The sequence below is a fragment of the Podarcis vaucheri genome (assembly GCF_965113315.1).
Source record: "Podarcis vaucheri genome assembly, chromosome: 16".
In the NCBI taxonomy this organism is placed as follows: Eukaryota; Metazoa; Chordata; class Lepidosauria; order Squamata; family Lacertidae; genus Podarcis; species Podarcis vaucheri.
In genome coordinates this window covers 24,431,966-24,459,220 of record NC_138754.1, presented here as the reverse complement: position 1 = coordinate 24,459,220, position 27,255 = coordinate 24,431,966, and the positions used below count along the sequence as shown (strand labels likewise).

General features: G+C 47.3%; 1 protein-coding gene across 5 annotated transcripts in view; it reads left to right on the top strand.

The window, feature by feature from the left end:
- Positions 1 to 27,255, top strand: part of EMID1 (EMI domain containing 1) — a 68,044-nt gene that overhangs the window by 11,821 nt on the left and 28,968 nt on the right. For 4 of the 5 annotated variants that reach the window (XR_014214498.1, XM_082203313.1, XM_082203310.1 and 1 more), the window contains exons 2-8: positions 2,558 to 2,671; positions 4,269 to 4,372; positions 16,638 to 16,724; positions 19,772 to 19,833; positions 22,690 to 22,834; positions 25,946 to 25,999; positions 26,722 to 26,829. Coding sequence is in view for 4 of the 5 variants with exons in the window: in XM_082203313.1 (XP_082059439.1) it covers positions 2,558 to 2,671; positions 4,269 to 4,372; positions 16,638 to 16,724; positions 19,772 to 19,833; positions 22,690 to 22,834; positions 25,946 to 25,999; positions 26,722 to 26,829 (674 nt within the window). In the remaining variant the exon portion in view is untranslated. The remainder of the gene's footprint in view (positions 1 to 2,557; positions 2,672 to 4,268; positions 4,373 to 16,637; positions 16,725 to 19,771; positions 19,834 to 22,689; positions 22,835 to 25,945; positions 26,000 to 26,721; positions 26,830 to 27,255) is intronic. The other variant, XM_082203311.1, reaches the window with a different exon arrangement.

Here is a 27,255-nt window from a genome sequence, read left to right as displayed (position 1 = left end):
GATGCTGGACTAGACGGGCCATTGGCCTAATCCAGGCAGGCTCTTCTTGTGTTCTTAAGCCTTTGATAAATCGGAACCCCTTGGAGTGATGCCTCGACACATCGCTGACATCAGGCCCTTGCTGTTCTGAGCCTGCTCGGCTGCCCCCAGCTCCTGACCTGCTGAAAGGTCTCCATTTAGATTAGATCAGGGCTTGAAAGGTGACCTCCAGATTCCATGTGTTTTGGCAACCTCGAGATCTCACATTACCTGACCCTTTTGCTGGCTCTCCTGGAAAAGCTTGCAGCTGCCTGGAATTCAGAGACTTAAAGTGTCTCATATATGCGCGCCAGACGGATGGAGAGAGTAGCAATGCAAGGTCCTGTGAACCCCCCACAAGGCGAGTGAGTATTTCCTTTCTCCATCCTGCCAGTCAGGGATTTATGACTCTGGCACGGAAAATTACAGACCTCTCAAGAACAAGACTTGGCACCAGGTTTCTGGGGCTGGAGGGAATTCCCCTTCCTGTTTGCTCTCTGGAATGCTTAATCGCCTCTCCAGGGCCCTTTTCCAGCCTTTTCAAGTTCTCGCTCTCTCCTCCCCTATATTATGGGCACACAGACACCCACACCCACACACACCCACACACACACACACCTCTTCCTTGCTCAGACTATGGAGAGGCAGTTCAGTTCAGTGCCAGCGGGGTGTTCATCTGGCAACTCGCAGTGTTTTGGTTTCTTGGACCGAGTAAGGTGTCAATCACGAACTAGGGAAACTCTGGGATGGGAATATTCCTGGGGTCACGAAGGCTTTGCACACTGGTTTTAACTGCATGTTGTTGCTTCAGTGTTGTAGCCATTAGGGGCTCGGTGGGAGGGTGCTGGCCTCCTCACCATAGGTGCCAACTCCTAGGGGACGAGCTCCCTTCGTCCGCCCCCCCCCCAAATTGAAGGGGCCCAGCATTGCCATTCAAATAGTGTGAGTGCACCCCCGTCATGTGATCCATTATACAGGGCAGGACTTACCTGCCCCCTTCCCAATATTTTATTCAGGTTGGCACCTCTGCCCCTCATTGAGATTCTAGCTGTTGCCTTGAATTTTCTTTCGTTAGGGTGGGGGAACCAAAAGAGTAGGGGGAAGATGAAATGATTGACTTGTAGGGGACATTTGAGGTCATCTGAACAGCCAAAAACGTAAGAGCCTAGTGCAGGGGTCAGCAAGGTTTACTGGCCATGGGCCAGATCACTCCCATGGAGATCATCCGTGGGCCGGACTAGTGCAGCGCGATACCAGAAATTGCTTCTGTGCATGCCCAGATGCCGAAAATAGTTCCTGCGCAGAAGCAATTTTTGGCATCTGGGCATGCGCAGAAGTGATTTCTGGTATCTGCACGTGCATAGATGTGGTTCTGGCACCGCTCGGTGAGTCCCTGTGCCGCACTGTGCCTGTTTAGTGGGTGGCTCAGTTTGGGGGTGGCTCGTGGGCCAGTAAAATGGTCTTCATGGACTGGATCCAGTCCATGGGCCGCACGTTGCCAACCCCTGGCCTAGTGGCTGGGTCAGGTCAACCCCCCGTGTAGCCCGGCATCCTGGACTCAGGGGTAGACGCAGCGCTGCTTGTTCGCACAAGTGTTTTGCACCTTCCACCCAATGGCATCCTCGTCAGAAGGCAAGGATGGTAATGGTGAGGAACGATCAATGATGCTACTGTAGATAGATACAGATACAGCCTGTGTTTTGTTAGCACCCAAATGGAAAACGAGTGAAGTCCCAACTACAGAAGATTGGCAACTTAAGTTGACAGAATATGCGCAGCTTGCAGACTTAACATATAGAGTAAGAGAACAAGAAGAACATACGTTTAGAGAAGATTGGAAAATGTTCATTGAATATATGGGAAATAACTGTGTACAGCTGAAAACGCTGGCAGCATTAATTTCAACAGTGTAAATAAGTTATGATGGATGCAATAATGGAATACTGAATGGTATAGTTTCTGTAAAATATGCAGGGATTTATGATATGTAAAATGAACTGTGGAAGAGAAGAAGGGACGTCATTGATATCTTAAGGATATAAAAGTGAGTACTTTAAATTGGAAAACAGATATATATATATATATTTATCTATCGATCAATTGATAGATCAATCAATCGATCAATACATATATATATATATATGAGAGAGGGGGGGAATTGTAAAGCTACAAGGGACCCCCAAGTCCAACCCCCTGCAATACAAGAATCTCAGCTAAGGCATCCATGATAGATGGCGATGGAGCTGGGATAGAAGGACTAAAGAGATCCCTGGGGTACCTCGGACCTATGTTGTTCAGGGCTTTGTCAATTAATACAAGGACCTTGAACTTGGCTTGGCTGTAAGTGGGTTCTAATGGTGGTGTGGCATGTTGTCACTCAGATGCCCCCACCAGCAGTCTGGCCCCCACATTCTGCTGCAGCTGGAGCTTCCAGAAGCTTCTAGACCAGGCACATAACACGAGGGCAAAGGCATATTCTGCCTCCGCTGCTGTTCTTCGGCAACTGGTGATCCATCCTGTGTCTCTTGCCTCTTTTCAGGAATTGGTGTTCTTACACTGTCACCCGGACGGTTTCCTGTCATATCCAGAATGGCACCTACCTCCAGAGAGTGTTCCAGAGCTGCTGGTGGCCCACGACTTGCACGGGGGGCAGGTGAGGAAGCCGAAAGCATTGGACCAGCCTCCCACATCCTTTCCAGCCTGTTTGCCTTCCCATACACCCTGAAACATGGAAACCGAGCTCTGCCTGCCTCCATTTCCAAACGAGTGGGTCACGTTTGACGGGTCGGTGGGGCTTGACACCTGCCAGTCACCCAGTGTCATATCTACAGCTGGTGGGTGGGGCTTGGCCAAAATGGCCCCACAGGTCAAACTACGAGGTGCAGTGGGTCCGTTGAGGCCCACTGGCTGGTGGTTTCCTTGCTTTAAGGCCTCTGTTGCCAATGCCATTTATTTATTTATCCTTACATTTAGTCTTTTTATTTCATAAAATGTGCATACAGTGGTACCTTGGTTCTCAAACTTAATCCATTCCAGAAGTCTGTTCCAAAACCAAAGTGTTCCAAAACCAAGGCACACTTTCCCACAGGAAGTAATGCAAAACGGATTAATCCGTTCCAGACTTTTAAAAACAACAGCAATTTAAGATGAATTTTACTATCTAATGAGACCATTGATCCATAAAATGAAAGCAGTAATCAATTTACTGTACTATAAAATAAATAAGACAGTATTGTAGGCGATAAAAATTAAAATTAACATTTTTTTCTTACCTGCACTGATGATAGTCATTGTTTGGATGGGGGGCTTTTATCGATTTCCGCAGTCACACAATCAGTCAGAATCAGTAGCTGATCTGGGTTCCACACAGTCGCAAAAACAAATTAACCCAAAAAACCTTAGAAACAAAAGTGCAAAATAAATAGCAAAAACAAAAGCGCCAAACTTAATCAGTTCTGGAAGTCTGTTTGACTTCCAAAATGCTTGAAAACCAAGGCGCAGCTTCTGATTGGTACAGGAGCCCCAGAAACAATAGCCGACAGCCACATCGGACGTTCGGCTTCTGAAAAATGTTTGCAAACCGGAACACTTACTTCAGGGTTTTTGGCGTTTGGGAACCAAGGTGTTTGAGGACCAAGGCGTTTGAGAACCAAGGTACCACTGTACAGCTTGATTGTAAAAGCAAACCTCTAAGCAGTTTACAAAAAGAATAAAACAAACTGAATACCTCCTTTCTCCCCAAGGGGCTCAAGATGGCCTAGAGAATCTTGTGTCCCTGCATTTTCTCCTCATAGCAACCCTGCCGGCTAGTTACAGATAGGTAGCCGTGTTGGTCTGCCATAGTCAAAATAAAAAAATTCCTTCTTGTAGCACCTTAAAGACCAACTAAGTTAGTTCTTGGTATAAGCTTTCGTGTGTATCTGAAGAAGTGTGCATGCACACGAAAGCTTATACCAAGAACTAACTTAGTTGGTCTTTAAGGTGCTACAGGAAGGAATTTTTTTATTTTGCCTGCCGGCTAGGTTAGGCTAATGGACAGTGACTGGCTCAAGGCTTACCTAATTGAGTGTATCATGGCTGCGAGGGGATTTGAACCCTGGTCTCCTTGGCCCTCCAACCACCCACTCTGCTCTTCCCTCCACAGCCCCACACTTTATTTTAGGAGTTGGGCCCCCACAGAAGCCCCAGGCTCTCTGCGCTTGTAGCTCCTGTTGCCTGAAGAAGCCCTTTTGTTTTTTGTCTCTCCTCAGCTATAGAACGATCGTCAGGCCAACGTACAAGCAGGCCTACAAGACGGTCACGGCTTTGGAGTGGAAATGCTGCCCGGGACACACGGGTTCCAATTGCGAGGCAGGTACGAAGCATCCGGCTGGGGTGGGCGCAGAGATAAGGCTCGGTTCATAGAATCATAAAATTGTAGAGCTGAAAGGGGTCATCCAGTCCACCGTCTGGCAGTGCAAGAACCACAGCTATGGTTGTTGGCATTGATATGACCGTTATGTGATTCTTTCTGCTTTGTACAGGTATGTAAGCAAATAAACACGTCCCCCAAGGGTTTTGCGGTCCGAAACAGTGGGGAAGGGGAAAGGGAAGGATGGGTGGGGCAAAGCTATGCACCGCTGTCTGGTGCTGCCCCCTGAGATGTAACTTATTTATCTTATTTATTTTGCAAAATTTATATGCCATGTAAAGGGAAGAAACCTCAAAGTGGTTTGCAAAAAGGAGCTTGCGAGAGAGGTCAGCCTTGCCCTCTGCCTTGCTTGGATTTAGTTTGCGCATTTTCAGCCTTGAAAGCGCGCAAGTTAAATGCGCATAAGATGTGACCTTGCTGTACGGCAACATACAGAAGCCCACAATGTTTCAATACTATGAATATCGTAAGACTGCATTAACAATGTCACACTTCCTGGCAATAGACAAAATACCAAGGTTGCTGGTCGGGTTCTCCTCAGTTCTAGAGACAGACATGGTCCTCCTGCAGCAACTTGCAAATCTTCCAGAAGGCTGAGTAGCAGTGTCCCGGGAACTGTGGTTTGCTGAGGGTGCCGTGAGCTGCTACCACAGAGCAGGTGAGACACAGGTGGCGCTAAACCACTGAGCCTCTTGGCCTTGCTGATCAGAAGGTTGGCGGTTCAAATCCCCACCTAGCAGCCTAGCAGCTCGAAAGCAGCTCGAAAGCAGACCAGTGCAAGTAGATAAATAGGTACTGCTGCAGCAGGAAGGGAAATGGCGTTTCCGTGCACTCTGGCTTCTGTCACTGTGTTCCATTGCGCCAGAAGCTGTTTAGTCCTGCTGGCCACATGACCCAGAAAGCTGTCTGCGGACAAACACCAGCTCCCTCGGCCTGAAAGCGAGATGAGTGCCACAACCCCATAGCTGCCTTCACCGCACAGGGGTCCTTTACCTTTTACCTTTTACCACAGAGCAGTATGATTTAGAGTTCTCTAAGAGTGTTTGCTTATCGAAGGCATTTATAAATCTCTTAATTATTTTTAAATTAATGTTTCTGTGATGGGACAGGAGCTGGGTGAGGTGATTCTGCCCAGTGGCGTAGCGTGGGTTGTCAGCACCCAGGGCAAGGCAAGTAATTTGCGCCCCCTAACCCGTGGATTTGTGCCCCCTAACCCCCAGATGTTCCGCCCGGTGCGGCCGGCCCCCCCTGCACCCCCCACGCTACGCCACTGATTCTGCCTGAGGTGGTTCCTAGCTGACGACTCGTGTTGATCTTGTGTCTGCGCCCCAAATCCCAAATGGCAGGGGGAAGTTCAATGTCTGCTTGGTTTGGGTTGAAGGAAGCAATGACTCAGGATGACCCAGAACGGAGCTGACCGATTCATCCTGTCTCTTTCCCTCCCCTTGTCTTTGAAGCAAGGAAGGATGTGAGCAAGGGCCCAAGACTCCCAGATGCTGAGATGCTCTGGAGCAGGGGTCAGCAAACTTTTTCAGCAGGGGGCCGCTCCACTGTCCCTCAGACCTTGTGGGGGGCCAGACTATATTTTTTTTTGGGGGGGAGAGAAATGAACGAATTCCTATTCCCCACAAATAACCCAGAGATGCATTTTAAATAAAAGCACACATTCTACTCATGTAAAAACACCAGCAGGACCCACAAATAACCCAGAGATGAATTGTAAATAAAAGGGAACACATTGTAAAACACATAGATGGCCAGATTTAGAAGGTGATTGGGCCGTATCCGGCCCAGGGCCTTAGTTTGCCTACCTATGCTCTGGAGGGCTGCACATGGGCAAAGAAGAAATGGAAAATCCCCAAGCGAAAAGCCGGGAGAGTTTTCTGGGAAAGCTGAGGAGTGAAACTTTAGTACTCTATTTATAAAAACACAGGGAGATAGTAGAGTTGGAAGGGACCACAAGGGTCATTTTTTAAAAAATATTTTATTAAGTTTTCACAATAAAAAAACATACATAGACAAAGAAAATACAAAATCACAAAAAGAATACAGTACAAAAATACAAACATTAAACACATCAAAAGAAAAAGAAAAAAAGAGATAAAAACACATATAGTAACAAAAAACGAAAATTCCCTCTTTCTTAATTTCTCATCTTCAATTAGCTTATTTTCCCGACTTCCTCACGTCTCCCGTTCTTGTATCCCTTTTTTAAAAATTAATTCAGCAAATTCATGGACCACAAGGGTCATTTAGTCCAACCCCCTGCAATGCAAGAATCTTTTGCCCAACATGGGACTCGAACCCACAGTGCTGAGACTTGAGAGTCTCATGCTCTACTGGTTGAGTTGAGCTTGCTTTTCTCCACTTCCCTGCCCAGCCCTTTCTCTTTGTGTGCCCTGTCTCTTGTCTCATGCTCTACCAACTGAGCTACCCCAGCTATCTAGATGGGATATATAAGACAACAAGATAGGTAAAGGTAAAGGGACCCCTGACCATTAGGTCCAGTCGTGGCTGACTCTGGGGTTGCGGCACTCATCTCGCTTTATTGGCTGAGGGAGCCAGCGTACAGCTTCCGGGTCATGTGGCCAGCATGACTAAGCTGCTTCTGGCGAACCAGAGCAGCGCACGGAAACGCCGTTTACCTTCCCGCCAGAGTGGTACCTATTTATCTACTTGCACTTCGTGTTTTTGAACTGCTAGGTTGGCAGGAACAGGGACTGAGCAACAGGAACTCACCCCGTCGCGGGGATTCGAACCTCTGACCTTCTGATCGGCAAGTCCTAGGCTCTGTGGTTTAACCCACAGCGCCACCCAACAACAAGGTAGAGGTGTCCAAAATAATGCACGGCATGGAGAAAGTGGATAGAGAAAAGCTTTTCTTTCTCAGTCATAATGCCTGAACCCGTGGACATCAAATGAAGTTGAATGTTGGGAGATTCAGGACAGTTAAAAAAGGAAGCACACCACACAGTGCATGGTTAAAATGTGGAACTCTCTGCCACAAGAGGCAGTGGCTCTATTTAAAACAGGCTGCAGGACATCACACCTGGAGGCAGCGGGGCTTGCATTGGGCATACAGGACAACCTTCTCTGTCTTTCATTGCCTCTCCCAAGCCAAAATGGCCAGAGGCAGCTTCCTCTCTCTGCCCCATGGTAGAGCCGGCCCTGTGAATGCCACTGATTGTGGTGACAAGATGGAGGGGTGGTTTGCGGCCGGGAGGGTAAGCTCCACTTAAACCACTCTGCACACTTCCTGAGCCTTAGTGAAGGGTTTTGTAGCCCCCCCAAACCCAGCTATGCTTGACTGCACATGGAAAAGGGGACCAGTGTCGGTAACTCCAAACAGCAGGCTCAGATCATAACAGGTGGCAGGCAGCCAAGATGTCAGAAGTGATCCATAAAATAAAAGGACACCTGGTGCGAAATCCCATTATTGTGAAATCCTACCTGGTGGATGGATACTCCCTGTATTGAGTTTGGCAGAGCATAGTAGGAAATGAGAGAGGTCTGTGGTGGAGGGGAGGCTGACTGGGGCTGGTGGGGGGAGAGGGGGGAAGAGGGAGAGAAATAAGCCAACTTTGGAGAGAGGCACATTGGCAAGAGAAGAAAACCCTTAAGAGAGAATGCTCTGTTTTGCCAGGGAGATTCAAGACTATAATGTTGTTTTTTTAATTGGCTCTTGGTTTCAACATATTTTTTATTCGGATCCCCTTTTTTTTAGTCATTTTAATATTTATTATGAGCAAATCATCTTCCCTTCTTAAAGCTGACCTTCCAGGGAAATTCAGCGTACTGTAGTTTATTTGTGGCCAAGTTAATTTCAGTTTCTGCAGCCTTTGTCTACTTCTGTGTGGCCGAACTCTGTTCGGCAATGGTTGAAGGTGCAGAAACAACCGAATAGGTCTGAGATCTGCGGGTAAAGGTTGGTACAAATTGAATAAATCGAAATAAATAAAAAATAAATACCCCTCGTTCAGGTCCTGGTGCCCTCAAGCTGTTGCCATCATCCTTGGCCATTGGTTATGTTGGCTGGGGCTGATGGGAGGTTATTTTATTTTATTTTTAAAAATAGCTCTTATTAAAGATTTTCTTCTGTTAAAAAACAAACAAATAAACAAGGAAAAGTACATATAGCATCTCCGTTTTTGATTCGTAGGGTCAGTTTACATTTTGTATGAGACACTATTGTCACAGACATTGTGCGTTGGGGGGGGGAGATGGGAAAGAGAGAGGGACGGAGGGAGGGAAATGGGAATAACGATATTTTGTTCTATTGCATAGTGTTTGTGCAGGGTTTTTTTGTGTGAGCATCATGTGAGTAGGTCCCTTATTTTTATTTTCCGCTCCATAAGACGCACCAGACCATAAGACGCACCTAGTTTTTGGAAGAGGAAAACAAGAGAAAAAAAATCCGAATCCCATAAGCCAGGACAGCCAGTGGGATCGCTGCGCAACGATCCCCCTGGCTGTCCTGGTTTATGGAATAGCCACACGCAGCCTCTCCCAGGCAAGGGGAGCCTTCATCCAATGCCCGGGAGAGGCTGCACGCGGCTAAGGCTCCCCCAAGAGCCGTGCTCCCTTTAAAGAGCGTGCAGAGTGTGTGTGCGGCTCTTTAAAGGGAGCGCTGAGCAGAGCCTCCCGCCTGCATTCGCTCCATAAGATGCACACACATTTCCCCTTACTTTTTAGGAGGGGGAAAGGACGTCTTATAGAGTGAAAAATACGGTATTTATTTTTATTGGCATTGTGAGAGATTAGGGTGTCCAGAGCCTGGTTGGTTGCAGCGTGGTTTCATAGAATCGTAGTGTTGGAAGGGACCATGAGTGTCATCTTAGTCCAACCCCCTGGCAAACCAGGAATCCCAGGTTCTACCGACTAAGCCACTTTTTCCAGGTGAAGTGAACATGAGTGAGGGCTAACCAAAGTTGCTGACCTTTTTTTTAGGATTGAAGTTGTTGAGCTTTTGTTACGATTTTACCCCAGAGTTGTTGAGCTTTTTACCCCAGGAAATAAACTGCCACAGGGGCCAGATTAGACCGACCAGCAAGCAGGCCGGAATAGGTCCCTGAAACGGACTTTGAACATGCCTGGACTAAGCTATCCGAGCTGTCTTGTTTGTATTTGTGTTTGTTTGGAGGTGGGTTGCCGAGTCAGATGAGCCAAACTGGCTGAGTCGAAGACTCTGTAACGGGACAGAGAAAAGGAAGCTTTTATTCACACAGCACATTGTTAAACTTTGGAACTCTTCGCCACAGGAGGCAGTGACGCCCACCAACCTGGATGCCTTTAAGATGAGACAAATTCATGGAGCAAAAGGATATTAATGGCTGCTGGCGATGACGGGCTATCTTTGGCCTCCGTTGCAACTTTTAATTGTTCTCTGAGACACGGAGGGAAAAAAGAAAAGAGGGATCAAAACCAGGACAGCTTCTGTAATTCCGGGACTGCCCCTGGAAAATAGGGACACTTGGAGGGTATGGTGTAAACAAGACTGAGCTAAATGGACCCTTGCTTCTGACTCTGCATAAGGCACTCTGTTCCTGTACTCCAGTGGCAGAGGTAATTGAGAGCGTTTTAGGTAAGAGGCGCAGGGACCCCTCCTCTTCCTCTTTCGACAGGCCCTGCCTGCTTGATCAGCGATCTGTTTTCCTAGGCGTGGGGCTTGCCTTTCTGTGACGGCATCCTTTCATCTCCTGAACCAACTGACAGCCTCCATGGGAAATCATTCGCCCTTCCTGTTTGTTGAGTGTCCCTTGCTGGGTCAGCAGCACGGCTGCCCTCCTCCAGATCCCGTTGGCCCACCTCATTTCCTTTGCTTGCTGTGGTCATCTCAGCCCATTTCATGGCGAAAGCCGCACACATTTTAATAAAGCATTCCGGGGACGAAGGGAAGAGGCAGCTCAATTCAACTTACGCAGGAAGTAACAGCTGGCAGAGGCGGATATTGCTGAGAGGTCATCTTCAAATATCTGAAGGGCTGTCACATGGAAGATGCAGCAAGCTTCTTTTCTGCTGCTCTGGAGGCTAGGGCCTGAAGCAATGAGTTCAAATGACAAGAAAGTTGATCCTGGCTAAACATTAGGAAGAACTTTCTGATTGTGAGAGCTGTTTGACAGTGGAAATTGAAATACTTTATTGTCACTTGTACAACTTGTATACAGTGAGATGACACAAGCACCCCCCACTCAGCTCTTTTAGTCTTAATTCCCCTCGTTTACTGACAGTCAGTTGCCCTGTTGTTATCTTTTCATTCAGCAGCCTAACAGCCCACGAACAGAAGCTGTTCTTTACCCTGTTGGTGCGACTAATCATACTTCTATATCTTCTGCCCAAGGGCAGGAGATCAAGAAAGTGCCAGCCAAGGTGTGAATCATCCCTGAGAATTTTCCTCACTCTCCTGAGGCAAAGTTCTTCTGCTATTTAATCCAGCGGATTCACAGGACAGCCCATAATATATTGTGCTGTATTCACCACCCTCTGTAGGCACTTCCTATCAGTTGATGTCAAACCAGCGTACCACACCATGATGCAGTATGAAAGGACACTTTCTGTTGTGGACCGGTAGAAGAAGATCATCAAATGTTGATTGACATTGTTCTTTTGCAATACTTTGAGGAGATGGAATGGACAACCTTGGAAGCTGATGGGCTCTCCTTTGTTGGAGGTTTCTAAATGGAGGCTAGAAGGCCATCTGTCAGGGATTTCTTTAGCTGTGATTGCATAGGCTAAGCCAGATGACTCTTGGGTTTACTTTCCAAGTCTTGAATTCTTTGATTCTGTTATTTCAGGGATTTCCCATAAAGTACAAGTGTGGAAACTCTTTCAGCCTGAGGGGCTGTGTTCCTTTCTGGTCAACCTCCCAAGGGCCACATGTCAGTGGTGTGTAGGGCCAGAGACAAATGTTAGCAGAGCTGCTTATGTGAGGCTTATTCCACCTCTTTACCTTCTTGCCAGTCAAGCAAGAGACTTTGGAGTTTAAGGACACTTTCCAGCTAGGCCAAAGCACTGAGGCAGTGTTAGTGAGAGGTGTGGTCTGGGGAGAAAAGTGTGACAAGAGAGGGGGATGGTATGGGTAAGGTCCTGAGGGCCTGAACGAGAGATTTGGGGACCACATTTGGACCCCCCTGCAATAAAGCATGCCACATTTCTCCCCACTCCTTATTATTACAATTTGGCACCCCTCTCCAAAAGCAGGTTAGAAATCACCTTTCTCCCAACAAACAGCTTTAACGCCATGACATGTAACTCTTACCTGGTCCTGGCAAGTCTTCTCCCTGGTTATCTTGTCCCTGCATTGATTCCTTGGCAGCTAGCTCTGTGATCACGAGGTCTGGAAACTTGAGTGTGAAATGAGTACAGTGCTGATAGTGAGAGGGAAAAGGTGACCTTTCGTATATTCCTTGCATTTAGCTTGGGAGCTGCTTGGAGGAGTCTAGTAGAAAAACAGGATGCAGATTTATCAACCAAACAAATGTGTAAACAAATAATTAGAAGGGAGAGCTACTGTGCCTTTGTGTGTTCCAGTTAATCATAGCTTATCTATCCAGGAACTAAACTTCCTTTTCAGTTTAGGGGGGAAAGAGAGTAAGGGAGGAACAAAATAGTGATCTTTTAAATGGTGCATGGCTTGGAGTAAGCAGACAGAAAAAGCCCCCCACTTAAAATACTAGGAAAGCAGCATTCAAGGGAGCTGAATGTTGGAAAATTGAAGACAGACAAAATGAGGAATTTCTTCATGCAGCATATAATTAAGATGATAGAACTCACTCCCACCAGGGCTAGTGATGGTCGCCAACTTGGGAGGCTTTAAAAGAGGATTAGACAAATTTATGGTGGAAGATAAGGCTATGAGGAAGATAAGGCTATGCAATGGCTATACTCTGCCTCTCGCTCAGAGGCAGTAATGCTTCTGAATACCAGTTGCTGCAAATCACAAGTGGGGAAACTGGCTGTAGTGCTTAGGGGAACCCCATTGGAACATCTAGTGGCTCTTAAACTTCCCCCCATAAACTCATCCCCAGTTCCCCTTACCCTACAAAAAGCATTATTCAGAATAGCAGTTTGCACGACCCACTAAGGAAGATAATTACAGAATCAAATTTAAAACAGTAACAATTAGTTGAACATTTTCCCCCAAATCCAATTGAAACTGCAGCACAACCTCGGTTTTAGAACATCTCAGCTGCCGAACGTTTCGGAAGCTGAACGCTGAAAACCTGAAAGTGAATGCTTCCGTTTTCAAACGCACCTTGGAAGGGCTTCCACAGCGCGTTTTTCCATCTTCACCATTCATTTTGACTACAGCCCCTTGATTTTCAGTTTTCGAACGTTTCGGAAGTCAGACGGACTTCCGGAACAGATTATGTTCGAAAACCGAGGTTCCACTGTATTTAGTTTAATTGATGAACTTGATCCAGTGATACCAGTTTAAAAAACTGGTCTGATGGTCATTTATGCCCTGTCACCCCTTACCTCTTAGTGCCCCCCCCAGTAATCCCCACCCCTACAAGCCTAGAGATTTCTCACTGCCTCCTTTTTCTATCTTGCCAGCTGCATCGCTTCATGCCTGTGATCTGCACAAACACCCGCCCTCCTTTCTCTTCCATTCCCCTCCTTTCAAAGCAAATATTTACATTGCCAAATGCATTCGGGTTCAGATTAAGGGGAAAGGGGGGGGAGGGGAGATCGTGGTCCTCAGGGTGGTCTCAGAATGAGCCATCGAGAGATCAGAGAGATCAGCGTGTTCCCTTATTGGTTGGGACAGCTGATGATGCTCTGACCTGGTGTGACTTGAAATCAGGATGGGGCGAGTGGGTGGGGACAAGGCTGATGACATCCATTTGGCCACCCAGATGTGACAGCCTTGTGGAGAGGACCTTGTCTCAGCGTGCCACCAAATAAGTACTGTACTGGGAGGCTGAAAAAAGCTTCTCCTATCTACCAGCAGATAATCAAACTAGCGGTTCAACTACTGTGGGATCCATTCCCACCCACAAGAGGCAGTAAAGAACAACAAACTTGATTGGCTTTAACAGAAGATTAGACAAATTTGTGAAGGATAATTATTATTGTTATGTTCATCCCCACCCTGCCTTTTTCCCTGACAGGGACTCAAGGCGGTTTACAGATAAAATAAGAACAGCTAAAAATGGGCGGGGGGGGGGGGGTGTCATTAAAAATCAGTTAAACATTAGTAGAATTAAAACTAACCAACCAGCCAGCACACACACACACACACACAGTGGTACCTCGGTTTACAAACTTAATCCGTTCTGGAAGTCTGTTCTTAAACCAAAGCCATTCTTAAACTGAGGCGTGCTTTCCCTAATGAGGCCTCCTGCCACCGGTGCCCTTCCACCGTTCGGCTTCCATTACAGGTGGCCCCCCATTTATGCAGCGGTTATGTGAAATTGCATATAATTGACACCCATTGAAAAACCCTTCAAAACCGCTGTTATGCCGTTTTGGTGGCATTTCAGTGACATCTTTATGCAGATATTGAAGGTGCGTAAACGGGGTTGGTTGCCTGTACAATAAAAAAACTATAGAATAAGGCTATCCACAGCTACTAACCCTTATTGATGTGTTCCATTCTATCCACTGTTGGAGGCAGTATGCTTAAGTCCTGCTGTTTCCTTTATGCTATGCCTTTGACTCTTAATTATTCCATAAGTTGCTTAGAGGTGGTCCCCATGCTTTTGTATTAAGCGACCAACAAGTTTTTTTTAAAAAAAATAGTAGCTATGGACAGAATGAAAAGAGCTCTGGTGACTTGACTCCCAAGACCCATCTGATCTGATGCTTCATTTCCAACTACATGGCTCTTCTCGAGGCATGCAAAGCAGGTGCTCTTCCTCTGAGCTATGGCCCTTCCCCTTCAAAAAGGTTAAGTTTCTAGTCCTCAGCATTGTAAATAAAGGGTTGCATTAAATAGGAACATAAGAAGCAGCCTTGTACCAAATCAGACTATGGGCCCATCTAGCTCAGTGCTGTCTACACTGACTGGCAGTAGCTCTGCCCCTAAGGAACGGCCCTTCTACTGTGGCAGGTGGCGCTGTGGTCTAAACCACTGAGCCCATTGGGCTTGCCAATCAAAAGGTCGGCGGTTCGAATCCCCATGACGAAGCGAGCTCCCATTACTCTGCCCCACTTCCTGCCAACCTAGCAGTTCAAAAGCACACCAGTGCAAGTAGATAAATAGGTATTGCTGTGGTGGGAAGGTAAACGGCATTTCTGTGTACTCTGGTTTCTGTCACGGTGTCCCATTGCACCAGAAACAGTTTAGTCATGCTGGCCACATGACCCGGAAAGCTGTCTGTGGACAAACGCCGGCTCCCTCGGCCTGAAAGCGAGATGATCACCCCATAGTCGCCTTTGACTGGACTTAACCGTCCAGGAGTCCTTTACCTTTTACCTTCCACTGTGTGATCAGGGTTTGGGGGAATTTCCAAATTCCCTGGCCGGGCTAACTCCACGGAAACTACCCTAGGAATTCTTTTCCTCCTGGGGATCTCAAACGGCAAAAAGGCTTTGTTACCTAGCAGAGTTGGGGATACAAGCTTGGCTCAAGAGAGATGAACCAGACGGCAGTCTTGGGCAATCTTGTCTCTTTCCCACCCCATCCCATCATGGGAAGCCAGCCCTCCGGACCCGTGTAGGAGACAGACCTCCATCTGGAGGAAGCCAACTGCAGTTCCAAGTGATTCAGACAGCGGATTTCCTCAGTGACTCCCCATGCCAACAGAAACCTCATTCAGAAAGCCATACAGCTGCTGCCCTAACCCCACCTTCCCCGGAATAAGCCACACTGAATCCAACAGGGCTTACTTCTGAGCAACTGTGGTTAGGATTGCGCTATAAACTGTCTCTGATAGTGGCATGCGACAGCCCTATGGCTACATCCACACTGTATTTATGTATTTACTCATGTCTCATTTTTGTTTATGATTTTCAATTTTATACTTTTCAATAATTTTACCATCGTTTTAACATTTCGAAGTGCGACTTGTTCTTTCTGCGCTTCCTTAAATTAATTTTTGTATATATTTTCTGCATATTCCAAATTAACTTAACTTACTCATTTATTCATCTGCTTTAATATATATACTCTTATAAAACTGCAGGTTATTAAAATAATCCTGTCAATGTTCTTATCTGTTTACAGTTTGTTTGTTTGGTAAATATTTACTAAACCATTTCCATGCTTTTATAAAAAGTTTGCTATCTTGATTTCTTATTTTTTCCAGTAAGTTTTGCCATTTCAGCATATTCTGTAAGTTTTTTGTATCTGTTCTTCTTTTGCTTGGACTTCTTCTTCTTTCCATTTTTGGGCAAGTAACATTCTTGCCGCCGTAGTTACATACATGAGTAAATTTCTATTCAGTTTGGGTAGTTCTGTTCCTATAATTCTGCCCACACGATATTTAAAACACCAGGATACCTCCTTAAACAGCTGTGGCTTCCCTCAAAGGATTCTGGGAACTGTAGCATGTTAAAGGTGCTGAGAGTTGATCGGAGACTCCTGCTCCGCTAACAGAACCATAGATGTCAACTTTTCCCTTTTCTTGCGAGGAATCCTATACGGAATAAGGGAATTTCACATAAAAAAAGAGAAATGTTGACAGCTATGCACAGAACTACAATTCCCAGAATGGTTAAGCAGAGATCTGGGAACTATAGCTCTGGGGGAGGAACTTGTGGCCTCCAGACTACTCCCTTCCCTTAACAACAACTCCCGGGTTTCTTTGGCAAAAGCCACAATTGTTTAAATGCATGGTGGGAATGTGGGAGGAACAGTTCCTAGCTTAGGGTCAAACGACTCTACGACATGGCGTGTGTCTTTTTTAAGTGTGCTTAAGTTTGGGTGAGCTCCGATCTGCCCTCGGGCTGAAATAGGTTCCCTGCCACAACCCTAAAGAAGAGAAGAGTTTGGATTTGATATCCCGCTTTTTCACTACCCGAAGGAGTCTCAAAGTGGCTAACATTCTCCTTTCCCTTCCTCCCCCACAACAAACACTCTGTGCGGTGAGTGGGGCTGAGAGACTTCAGAGAAGTGTGACTGGCCCAAGGTCACCCAGCAGCTGCATGTGGAGGAGTGGAGACGCGAACCCGGTTCACCAGATTACGAGTCTACTGCTCTTAACCACTACAGCACACTGGCTCTCAATTCTAAACAATTCTCCCCCATCTTTTTATTCCTTTTCAGAGACTGCTGGCTACCAGGATCCTCAGGACGCTGCTCATGGGGCTGTCCCTTTGCGCAGACTGCCAGCCCGGCCTGCAGCTTATTCTGGTGAGGGTTGAGGACCTAAGACGAGCCCTGCAGATCCTAGCACACCTTTGACTTGAGCTCAGCATCCTGTGCTCGTGGCGGCCGCCTCAATGGGAAACCATCAAGCAGCACCCAAGCCCTAGAGCAGCCCTCTTCCCTCCTGTGGCTTTTAGCAACCGGTATTCAGAAGCATCGGGACGCGGGTGGTGCTGTGAGTTAAACCACAGAGCCTAGGACTTGCCGATCAGAAGGCTGGCGGTTCGAATCCCCGCAACGGGGTGAATTCCCGTTGCTCGGTCCCTGCTCCTGCCAACCTAGCAGTTCGAAAGCACGTCAAAGTGCAAGTAGATAAATAGGTACCACTCTGGTGGGAAGGTAAACAGTGTTTCCATGCGCTGGTGTGGTTCGCCAGAAGCGGCTTAGTCATGCTGGCCACATGACCCGGAAGCTGTACACCGGATTCCTTGGCCAATAAAGCGAGCGCCGCAACCCCAGAGTTGGCCACGACTGGACCTAATGGTTAGGGGTCCCTTTACCTTTACCTTTATTCAGAAGCATCACTGCCTCCTACTGTGGAGGCACAGCATAGCCGTTGTGCTTAGTAGTCGCCGAGAGCTTTTTCCTCCAGGAGACCCTCCCCAAGGGTCTCTAAGCAGAGCGCCCTTGCTCTTGGGCTGGTGTATGTTGTCCTACCCAAACTGCAGCGTTGCTTTCCTCCCCTTCGCTCTTGGCATTTTGGGCAGACAGCAGAAATGGCAGATCCTAGCACACCTTTGACTTGAGCTGAAGGCAGGGTGTACATCGTTCTCCCCTTATTCAGTCCCCACAACAACCGTGCGAGGGAGGTTAGGCTGAGAGGCAGCGACTGGCCTGAGAGCCCACAGTGAGCTTCATGGCCGAGCGGGTGATTTGAACCCCAGTCTCCCAGCTCCTACCAGGTTGGCGCTGTGGGTTAAACCACAGAGCCTAGGGCTTGCCCATCAGAAGGTTGGCGGTTTGAATCCCCGTGACGGGGTGAGCTCCCATTGCTCAGTCCCTGCTCCTGCCAACCTAGCAGTTCGAAAGCACATCAAAGTGCAAGTAGATAAATAGGTACCACTCCGGCGGGAAGGTAAACGGCATTTCCGTGCGCTGCTCTGGTTCGCCAGAAGCAGCTTAGTCATGCTGGCCACATGACCTGGAAGCTGTACGCCAGCTCCCTCGGCCAATAAAGCGAGATGAGTGCTGCAACCCCAGAGTCGTGCGCGACTGGACCTAACAGTCAGGGATCCCTTTACCCTTTACCTTTACCTCCTAGCTGCTAGTCCGACACTCTAACCATTACGCCGGCACCGGGTCTGTGTTGGGTATAGAGCATTTGAGATCTCTTTCATGGCTTTCAACTCTTATTTGCTTGTTTGTTCCAGAGTCATGTTTCAAAGCAGCCTCTGTGTCTCTCTCTGTGTGTGCGCAGTTCTGATTCCCATTAGTTGGATCTTAGCGATGAGTGAAAAATACTTCTCTTTCCACTCCCCTCCAATAAGGACAGCAGGGATATTTGTCATGGCTGCAGCACCTCACCAGGGAGCTAATAGAATTGGTTCTACAATGCAAAGCACTAATCTGCCCAGTGTGGGAATTGGCAGAGCTGGCTTGGCAGAGCGCTGGCAGCCCTTTGCAGGCTGAGAAATTCCTGGATGTCCCTCTGGCACTGCTTTCGCAGTAGTGTGAATTTGCCTTCCCCAACCTGGTGCCCACTCAGATATCATCATCATCAATAATAATCATCTTCCCCACAATGGCCTCAAGGCAACATGTGAAAGAAACAGCAGAAAATAGCGGAAAGCACAAAAGAACAGCCTCTATATTTAAGACAAAACTTAAACAATACAAAATAGACACCTGGCAGAAAGACCCATTTATCCTGCTGGGAAAGCATTAATACAGTCGTACCCCAGAAGTCGAATGCCTTGCGACGCGAACATTTTGGCTCCTGAACGCCACAAATCCAGAAGTGAGTGTTCTGGTTTGTGAACGTTCTTTGGAACCTGAACTTCCGACACGACTTCCGTGGTTTCCGATTGGCTGCAGGAGCTTCCTGCAGTCAATCGGAAGCCATGCCTTGGTTTCCGAACATTTTGGAAGTCGAACAGACTTCCAGAACGGATTCCATTTGACTTCCAAGGTATGACTGTAATAATAATAATAACAATAATAATGGTAATCATAATAGTAATCATGATAAATTGTATACTGTACTATACCGATAGATCTCAGGGCAGTTCACAACATAAAATCACAACACAAAAAACACAAAAAATACATAATAAAAACAAAACGTCTTCAGTTGTTTTTGGAAAGCACAGGCAGTTGGTGCCGGTTGTATCTCAACAGGGAGGCTACAGGAGCAGCCACGCTTACAAACCCTGGTCAGAGATACTGTGCGTCAGGCTTCTGAGATCTTTGGAACCAGCAGGAGAAACTTTCTGCAAGGACCTATTGGGTATAGAAGAGACTTTGCACCACAACACCCACCGGTCCCTCCCAGCCATACCTGAAGATGCTGGGGTTGAACTTGGGACCTTCTGCTCACAAAACCAGTTCCTGTACCTTCTGGAACATAGGCAGCAGACCCATTGGTCCATCAAGCTCAGTGTTGCCCTACACTGACCAGCAGTGGCTTTCCAGGGTTTCAGGAAGGGGTCTCTCCCATGTCTAGCTGGAGATGCCTTTGACGAATGAGCCCAAGACCTTCTGGATGCAAAGCACCTGAGCTATGGCCCTTCCCCTTAGAAACAAGTTAAGATTCCTTCTGATGTATAAAGGGTTGGATTACCCAGTCAGACCATTGGTCCATCTAGCTTAGCATTTCCTACACTGACTGGCAGTGGCTTTCCAGGGTTTCAGAGAGAGGATGTTTGCCAGTCTTACCTGGAGATGCAGGGGTGTGTGAGAGGGGGGTGGCCACATCCACTGATGGCATGTGGTCCTTAGAGAATTAACCAAGGACGAATGTGGCCTCCAGGCCAAAAAATAAATAAATGTTAGCTGCCCATTTTAACTTCTCCCTGTCTCACCTGATTCCCCAGGTTGTTTAAACTGCAGCAAATTCTCAGAACTGCTGGAGAGGGTCAACTTCTTAGAAGCAAAGGTCAGTCTCTTTCAATATAATTTTATATACTCTTGAAGGGGCAGTGGGGTTGGGGTGGGTCTCAGCTGGGCTGCTTTGTCCAATACCTCTCCTCCACCTCTCCAGCCTTGTCAGAAATCATTATTTCAGTGTGGCAGATTTGCAACTTCCTGCCTGTTGATATCAGACAGACGCCTTCATTGTATTTTTTCCTCCCGGTGCCTGCTTATTTTGTGTTTTTTTTTTAAAAAAAGGATATTTATTGAGAATTTTAAAGTTACAAAGAAAAAAGAAGGAAAAAATAAGAAAGAGAGAAAAAGAAAGAAAAGAATAGATAAAAATAACAATTAAACAATACAAATCAATAAAAACCAAAATCAAAAAGAAAAAACAAAACACACAATGCAACACAATCAAAAAACAAAAATATACAACAAATTTAAAAACAAATCCAATATTCCCAAATCCTTAACTTTCATTAACTTATTTCATCGACCTCCTCACACCTCCCTTTTTTGTATTCTAGTTGTTAATTATCTCAGCAAATCCTTTCCATCTTTCACAATATTCTGTCATTAAATTACCTTGATCTATTTTAACCTTATCTTACCATAAAAAACCTTAAAACTTAAATCTTATTTATACCGAATTCTTTTAACCATAACACATTCTTACATAATTCTTTTAAACATTTCTGCTAAAGCCAATTAATTTCATTCCAACATTTTTCTGATACTCATTAATTTTGCGATACTTTTCTAAATAAATTTTTGAAACTTTGTTCCAATCTTCATCCATCGTCTCTTCTCCTGGTCTCGGGTTTTGTCAGTCCTTTCTATCCCATCCATCTAGTCCATCAACCTGGTGACCTTATATCCGAGGCTCTTAAGTCTTTTCCATGTCCCTTCCACAGGTCTTCTTCATGTTTATACCTGTACTTTACTTTGTCTTCTGCTCCTTTCACTCTGGGAGACTCCAACTTGGCAATATTTTTGTCCCTTCTTGACAAGTCAGCCCCTTTTCCATAGTCAACACTAAAATCCATGTGGTATTTAAAAGCATGTTTCAAGGCCCCTCCAAAATTAGGGGCCCCCACAACTCCGAGCTCCCCCCGGCCCAAAGCCAGACTTGGAAAATCAAAACATCTCTGCATAGGGGGGTCCATCCAGCCCCCCATCTCCAAACCAAGCAGATCTCCGTCTCTCCAAATCTGACTTTTTCCAGGTTCATTCATCAAATCCAACGACTCATGTTCCTGCTGGGCCACAGCTCCCTCCATCTCTGCCACCCGAGGTCCAGCAACAGCTTCCTCCCTCATCTCATCTGTCAAAGCACATTCCTGGGTTAATTCCTGAGTGGGTTCTATATAGGTACCCACTGCCTGTCCAAAATTTCCTATCGCAACTGTCATCAAATCCATTTTCTCATGTAACTGTTCCAATAAAGCACTTGTCTTGCAAAAGGCAAGCACCAGAGCCTCTGAGCACATTCTTGTTCAAGGTCGAAGTCTGGTCCCACGATCTTAATCTTTTACAGCTGCAAAACTCCCCAGTTCGATTTTAATAACAGTTTCACAAGCTCCCTCTAGGGGAAACAATTTCTATTTGTATCCATCTTTTTTTACTTTTTTCTTTTTAAAGGCAGATTTAGCAACAAAGTTTTCCTTTTTCGGATATTTTGTCAATATTTTGTTCCTTTTAAAAGTGAAAGGGAACAATGGAATCAATATGTTTCTGTTCTTTTAACTATCTGTCAAAGACGTTTGTCCGTAGTCAATGGGCTTCTCCAAAACGTCTGTCTTGACACCCCGCTCCCATGTTCAAGACGGTGGAAAATTACCTTTCTTTACTCTCTCTTCTGCAGGTTTAAACAGTCTAAAAAAGGTTCCCCCCTCTTCTCCTGCTTCCAAGGGGGGTTCAGTAATTTTAAATGATGAAAATTTAGTCCTTTACAAACAACTTTCTGAACTCTAGCTTGCCGTGTCTTTGCTTCAATCTATCTACAAAAGCGGAAGGCGGACTTCCTGTTTAGACCTTCCCGCTTTCGGTGCCTAATTAAGAAATTTCACAGTCCAATTTTCCGTTCTGCTCACGGGCAGTTGTTTGAAATCCAATTGTCCACAGGAAAAAGTCAGCGCTCTCCAGCAACAGCAGTGCGGCTTCACTCCCTGAAAGAAGCAGTCGATTCAAAGCACCGCGCCACTCACCCCACGTCACTCCGGATCCCCAAAACCGGGTTTCCCTGCGAGTGGAGGGGGCGTAAAGGTGCCAGCCGAATCCCACGTCCACAGGCTTCTCCCGCCTGTGGTTTTTGATGGGTCTCCGCCTCGCCGTGGCGGTTCAGACCCTGTTTTCCACGGAGCGGGTTCCTCCCGATTGGAGGAAATCCGCCATTGCCAGAGGCGCCAACCCGGAAGTCTGCTTATTTTGTTTTCATTTAGGCAAGCCTTTCCAAACATATGAATGTTTATGTTGTTCGGCGTTAATTATTTTTTTCAGATGCTTTTCCTTGTTTTTAACTGTTTCTTAACTGGTAATTTTAATATTTCTTGTAAACCGCTGAGAGGTCTTAGTTCAATCAAGTGGCATGTAAATGAAATAAATAAATAAATAAATATGCAATTTCATCAAAGACCAACAGCATCAGAAGGGAAACAGCTCTGCATGTGGGGGACACAGAGTGGAATGAAAAGGATGCCTTCTTGCCTCCCTGATCACATATGGTAGCCAATATAGCTAGCATACTGATCTGAACACACAACCATCACATACTCAACCCCAACCACGCTACTTCTGGACGTGTGTCTCCCTGCCTGTGCATGTATCGGGGTGAAGACCTTTGGCCTGCTTTGCTGGAGATGTTCCCCCTTGTCTTCAGGTAGCGACCCTCTCTGCTGCTGAATCTGTGGACCCTCTGGTGCCCGGCAGACGACTTCCTCCTAAGGGAGGCGACTCTCCTGATTCCGTGGCCCTGTGGGGCTCTCTGGCTGCTCAGGGGAGCCCTGGGGATGAAAGCGCAAAAGGTAAGCGGGAGGGAGGCAGTGGATCTTCGTTGGTCATCTGGGGTGTGGCAGGGTGGGCACAGGAGACGAGGCCTTTTCAGTGGTGGCCCCACCTGTGAATTCCTTGCCTGGTTAGCTCCCGCACTTCCTTCATGCCTTGAGACTCTGGCAAGGAGTGGGAGCTTCCTCTTTGGGCTGATGGGGCAATGCCCCATGAACCTCAGTCTGGCCTTGGCCAGCTCTCACCTGCCTGCCTTCTTACATACAAGCAGTCCAGGGGGTGGCCCTGCCTAGCAGTTTCCTCCCTGCCAGGGAATGAGCCAGCACTAAATCACACGGAGTAAACTCTTCATTAGACGAAACAAGACCTGCTCCAGGGAGTGAAGCCTAATCAGCACAGCAACCCTTCTGGGTAGGCAGTTGTGGAGGCTGAAGGTCCCTGCCTTCCCACAGTTGCCTAAATCTCCTCCATCCCCAGGTCCTTCCCAAGCAATCTGAGACTATGCCAACATGCTTGTCTCTGCTCCTCCCTCAACATACCTCTTGTGGTTCTGGGAGACCAGGGGGAATGGGGATTGTCACAGCAGGAGGGGGAGACAATAGCCTGATTTGTCTCTGCCTCTTAGCTCCCCTCCCCTCCTGCTTCAACATCTGCCTCTGATTCTGGACTTCTCTCTGCCGTAGACACTCCCAGCTCACTAAACCCTGTAACCTTTTTAGCTTCTGGCAGATCCTCTTCCCATTCTGCTCCTTCTTCTCCCTCTGGCCACCCATCCTCTGTGTCCAGCCAATCTGTGATGCACCTCCAGCTCAATCTCAGTGGTTGCCCTGTAAAGGTAAAGGGACCCCTGACCATTAGGTCCAGTCGTGGCTGACTCTGGGGTCTCTCAAGACTGGTGTTATGTGGTCTCGGCGGCCGCCTCCAGTCACCAGTCTAGCTGCCGCATTCTGGATTAGTTGTAGTTAGTCACCTTCAAAGGTAGCCCCACGTAGAGTGCATTGCAGTAGTCCAAGCGGGAGATAACTAGGGCATGCACCACTGGTAAGACAGTCTTCGGGCTGGTAGGGTCTCAGCCTGCGTACCAGATGGAGCTGGTAGACAGTTGCCCTGGATACAGAATTGACCGGCGCCTCCATGGACAGCTGTGAGTCCAAAATGACTCCCAGACTGCGCACCTGGTCCTTCAGGGGCACAGTTACTCCATTCAGGACCAGGGAGTCCTCCACATCAGCCCGTCCCCTGTCCCCCCAAAACAGTACTTTTTAAATTAGGACAGCGTGGGGGAAGCTGAGATTCTTTGAAAGCAGAATTCTGCGTGGATTTTCTGTGGAATCGTAAGTGACATGCAGCAATTTGGTTTGGGCTGGCTGGCAAAACTGGCTGAAGTTTTCACAAACTGGGCAGCAGCATCCTAAGACTGGCCCTGCCTTCTCCTGGATTGAAGCAGGGACAATGGAGTTTTGCTTCTGATTATCAGCTCCAGCCTCTTCTCTTCCCTCTCCTCCTACCACCCGCCATCTCCTTCCTCCGAAGTCCGCTGCCAGCATTGCATCGGGGCTGGTGAGAAGCACACCAGGCGTGGGGGCCAAAATTGAAAGCAGCTGGCTGACGGGGACTGTCCCGGGGCCTGGCGAAGCTTCCTGGCTTTGGCTGGAGCTCTCTGCAGCTGGAAAGGTTTAGTGGTCCTTCCCTCGCTCTGACAGAACATGTGTTTCTGGTTTGGGCGAAGAGAGGGGAGGAGAAGACGGGAATAATTAATGATGGAATATTTCTCTCCCTTCTTTGCACAAGTTGCAAAAGGACAATGGGGAGAAAGGATGGCGAGATGTTCTTTCCTGGCAGGGACGTGCAAGGACTTCCCTCGTCGCTTTGTCATTCATTACACCCAACAGGAAAGGTGTGCTGAACCCTGAACATGATGCGCCGTGAGCAACTGCTGTTGTTCCTTGGTTGCAGTTCTGCTTTGCAGAGAATGACCCACATTGACTTATGCAGGGTTTTCGGTGCCTCAGAGATGGGTCATTGGCCTGATTCAGCAGAGCTCTTCTTAGGGGACACGGGTGGCGCTGTGGTCTAAACCACTGAGCCTCTTGGGCTTGCCGATTGGAAGGTTGGCGGTTTGAATCCCCATGACGGGGTGAGGTCCCGTTGCTCTGTCCCAGCTCCTGCCATCCTAGCAGTTCGAAAGCACGCCAGTGCAAGTAGATAAATAGGTACCGCTGCGGCGGGAAGATAAACATGATGGGGGACCTCAGTGTCGCTTCAAGACGGTTGTGTGGCAAAGGGGTCCTTGTTCTAGCGCAGTTGTAACTTGTGGCTTTGCAGCCCTAAGAGGTAAAAAAAGGGTAAAGGACCCCAGGACAGTGAAGTCCAGTCAAAGGCAACTATGGGGTTGCAATGCTCATCTCGCTTTTAGGTCGAGGGAGCTGGCGTTTGTCCACTGACAGCTTTCCGGGTCATGACTAAACCGCTTCTGACGCAACGGAACACCGTGATGGAAGCCAGAGAGCATGGAAACACTATTTATCTTCCTGCCACAGGGGTACCTATTTATCTACTTGCACTGGCGTGCTTTCGAACTGCTAGGTTGGCAGGAGCTGGGAGAGAGCAATGGGAGCTCACCCTGTCGTGGGGATTCAAACTGCCAACCTTCCAATTGGCAAGCCCAAGAGGCTCAGTGCTTTAGACCACAGTGCCACCTGCGTCCCCTAAGAAGAGCTCTGCTGAATCAGGCCAATGACCCATCTAGTCCTGTTCTCACAGGGGCCAACCAGATGCCTGTAATGGGAAACCCTTGAGGAAGACCCAGGCACAAGAGCACTTTCCCTAGGGTTTAAAGTCCTTGTATCTCCTTGCAGCTGGTAGCAGGGTCACTTAAATACCACAGATGGAGAATGAGAGAAAAGCAATCCTGATAACAATTTACTGAGCAGAGAGCAGTGTATGATCTGAGGATAAAGGAACAGGGAGGTTTCTTCTTACTTACGTCAGGCCTTGTACATAGCATTCCAAAGATCCTGAAAGAAGGAAGACCAGGGACACTGTGTTGGGTGTACATGTGTTACAGTCTTAACATAGCCTTGCTTGTAGGAGCTCCAGGTAATGTAACGTCTTGCCCCCTCTGTATTCAGCAGGTTCTCCAGGCCCCAGAGAGAGGCTGAGGACCACCATACCTGGACGGGATGGTATGTACTCAAGTGACTTACAATATTTTAAGGGAAAAAGAAAACGTACAAATACATTAAAAGCAGCATTAAAAATAAATTATGAAAGACACTTCTGTTTTTAAAAAAGCAAACAAACTACATCAAAACATCCCACCCATGCAGAAAGGCCATAGATGGCTAAAAAAAAGAATGTTTTTGCCTGGGACCAAAAGATACGTAACTAGTGTCAGGCAAGTCTCCCTGGGGAGAGTGTTGCACAAGTTGGGGAACCACTTCTGGAAAAGGCCCATTTTCATTTTGAGGAGGGGCCGCTTGAAGAAGGATCTTGGATGACCATTGATAAAAAGAGACTGTGAATTTCTGTGTGAAATGTTCATTTTACATTCATCTTTTCTTTTCCTGCTGTAATCTGATGTCATCAAACATTTCCCTTTACTTTCTCTTTCTCAAGGACTGAAATTCTCACTGCAACACACCATTCGCCGTGAATCCCAGTCTCAACACATCCCTTTTTAGCTATGGCCGCTCCATATATGTGAAGCACACAACTTCCCAGCAAGAGAGTCCTGGGAACTGTAGTTTCTCTCCACCACAGAGCTACAATTCCCAGCACCCTTAACAAACTACAGTTCCCGAGCTTCTTTGGAGGAAGCTGTGTGCTTTCATTGTATGTTGTGATCTTGTGAATGCGCATCTTCCTCGACTGTTACCCCCTTCCCTTTCCAAACCTTTTGTTTCAGGGAGGCTGGCCTCGCAGGGACCCCCAGGCCCTGTGGGTCCCAAAGGAGACATTGGCATCCGCGGCCCGTCAGGCGTACCTGGCGTCAAAGGCCCTGCTGGACCGCAAGGTAAGCCCCCGCTGCTCTACAGGTGCAACTCTACCTTCTCCTTGCATGGAGGCAGCCCCAGATTCAATCCTCTGCATTTCCAGCTAAAAACAACTTACAGTGGTGCCCCGCAAGACGAATGCCTTGCAAGACGGAAAACCCGCTAGACGAAAGGGTTTTCGTTTTTGAGCTGCTTCGCAAGACGAATTTCCCTATGGGCTTGCTTCGCAAGACGAAAACGTCTTGCGAGTGTTCTGATTTCCCCCCGCTCCCCCCCTTTTTCTAAGCCGCTAATAGCCTTTTAGCTGCTAAGCCGCTAAGCCTTTAATAGCCGCTAATCCGCTAAACCGCTAATAGCGCTAAGCCGCTAATAGGGTTGCTTCGCAAGACGAAAAAACCGCTAGACGAAGAGACTCGCGGAACGGATTATTTTCGTCTTGCGAGGCA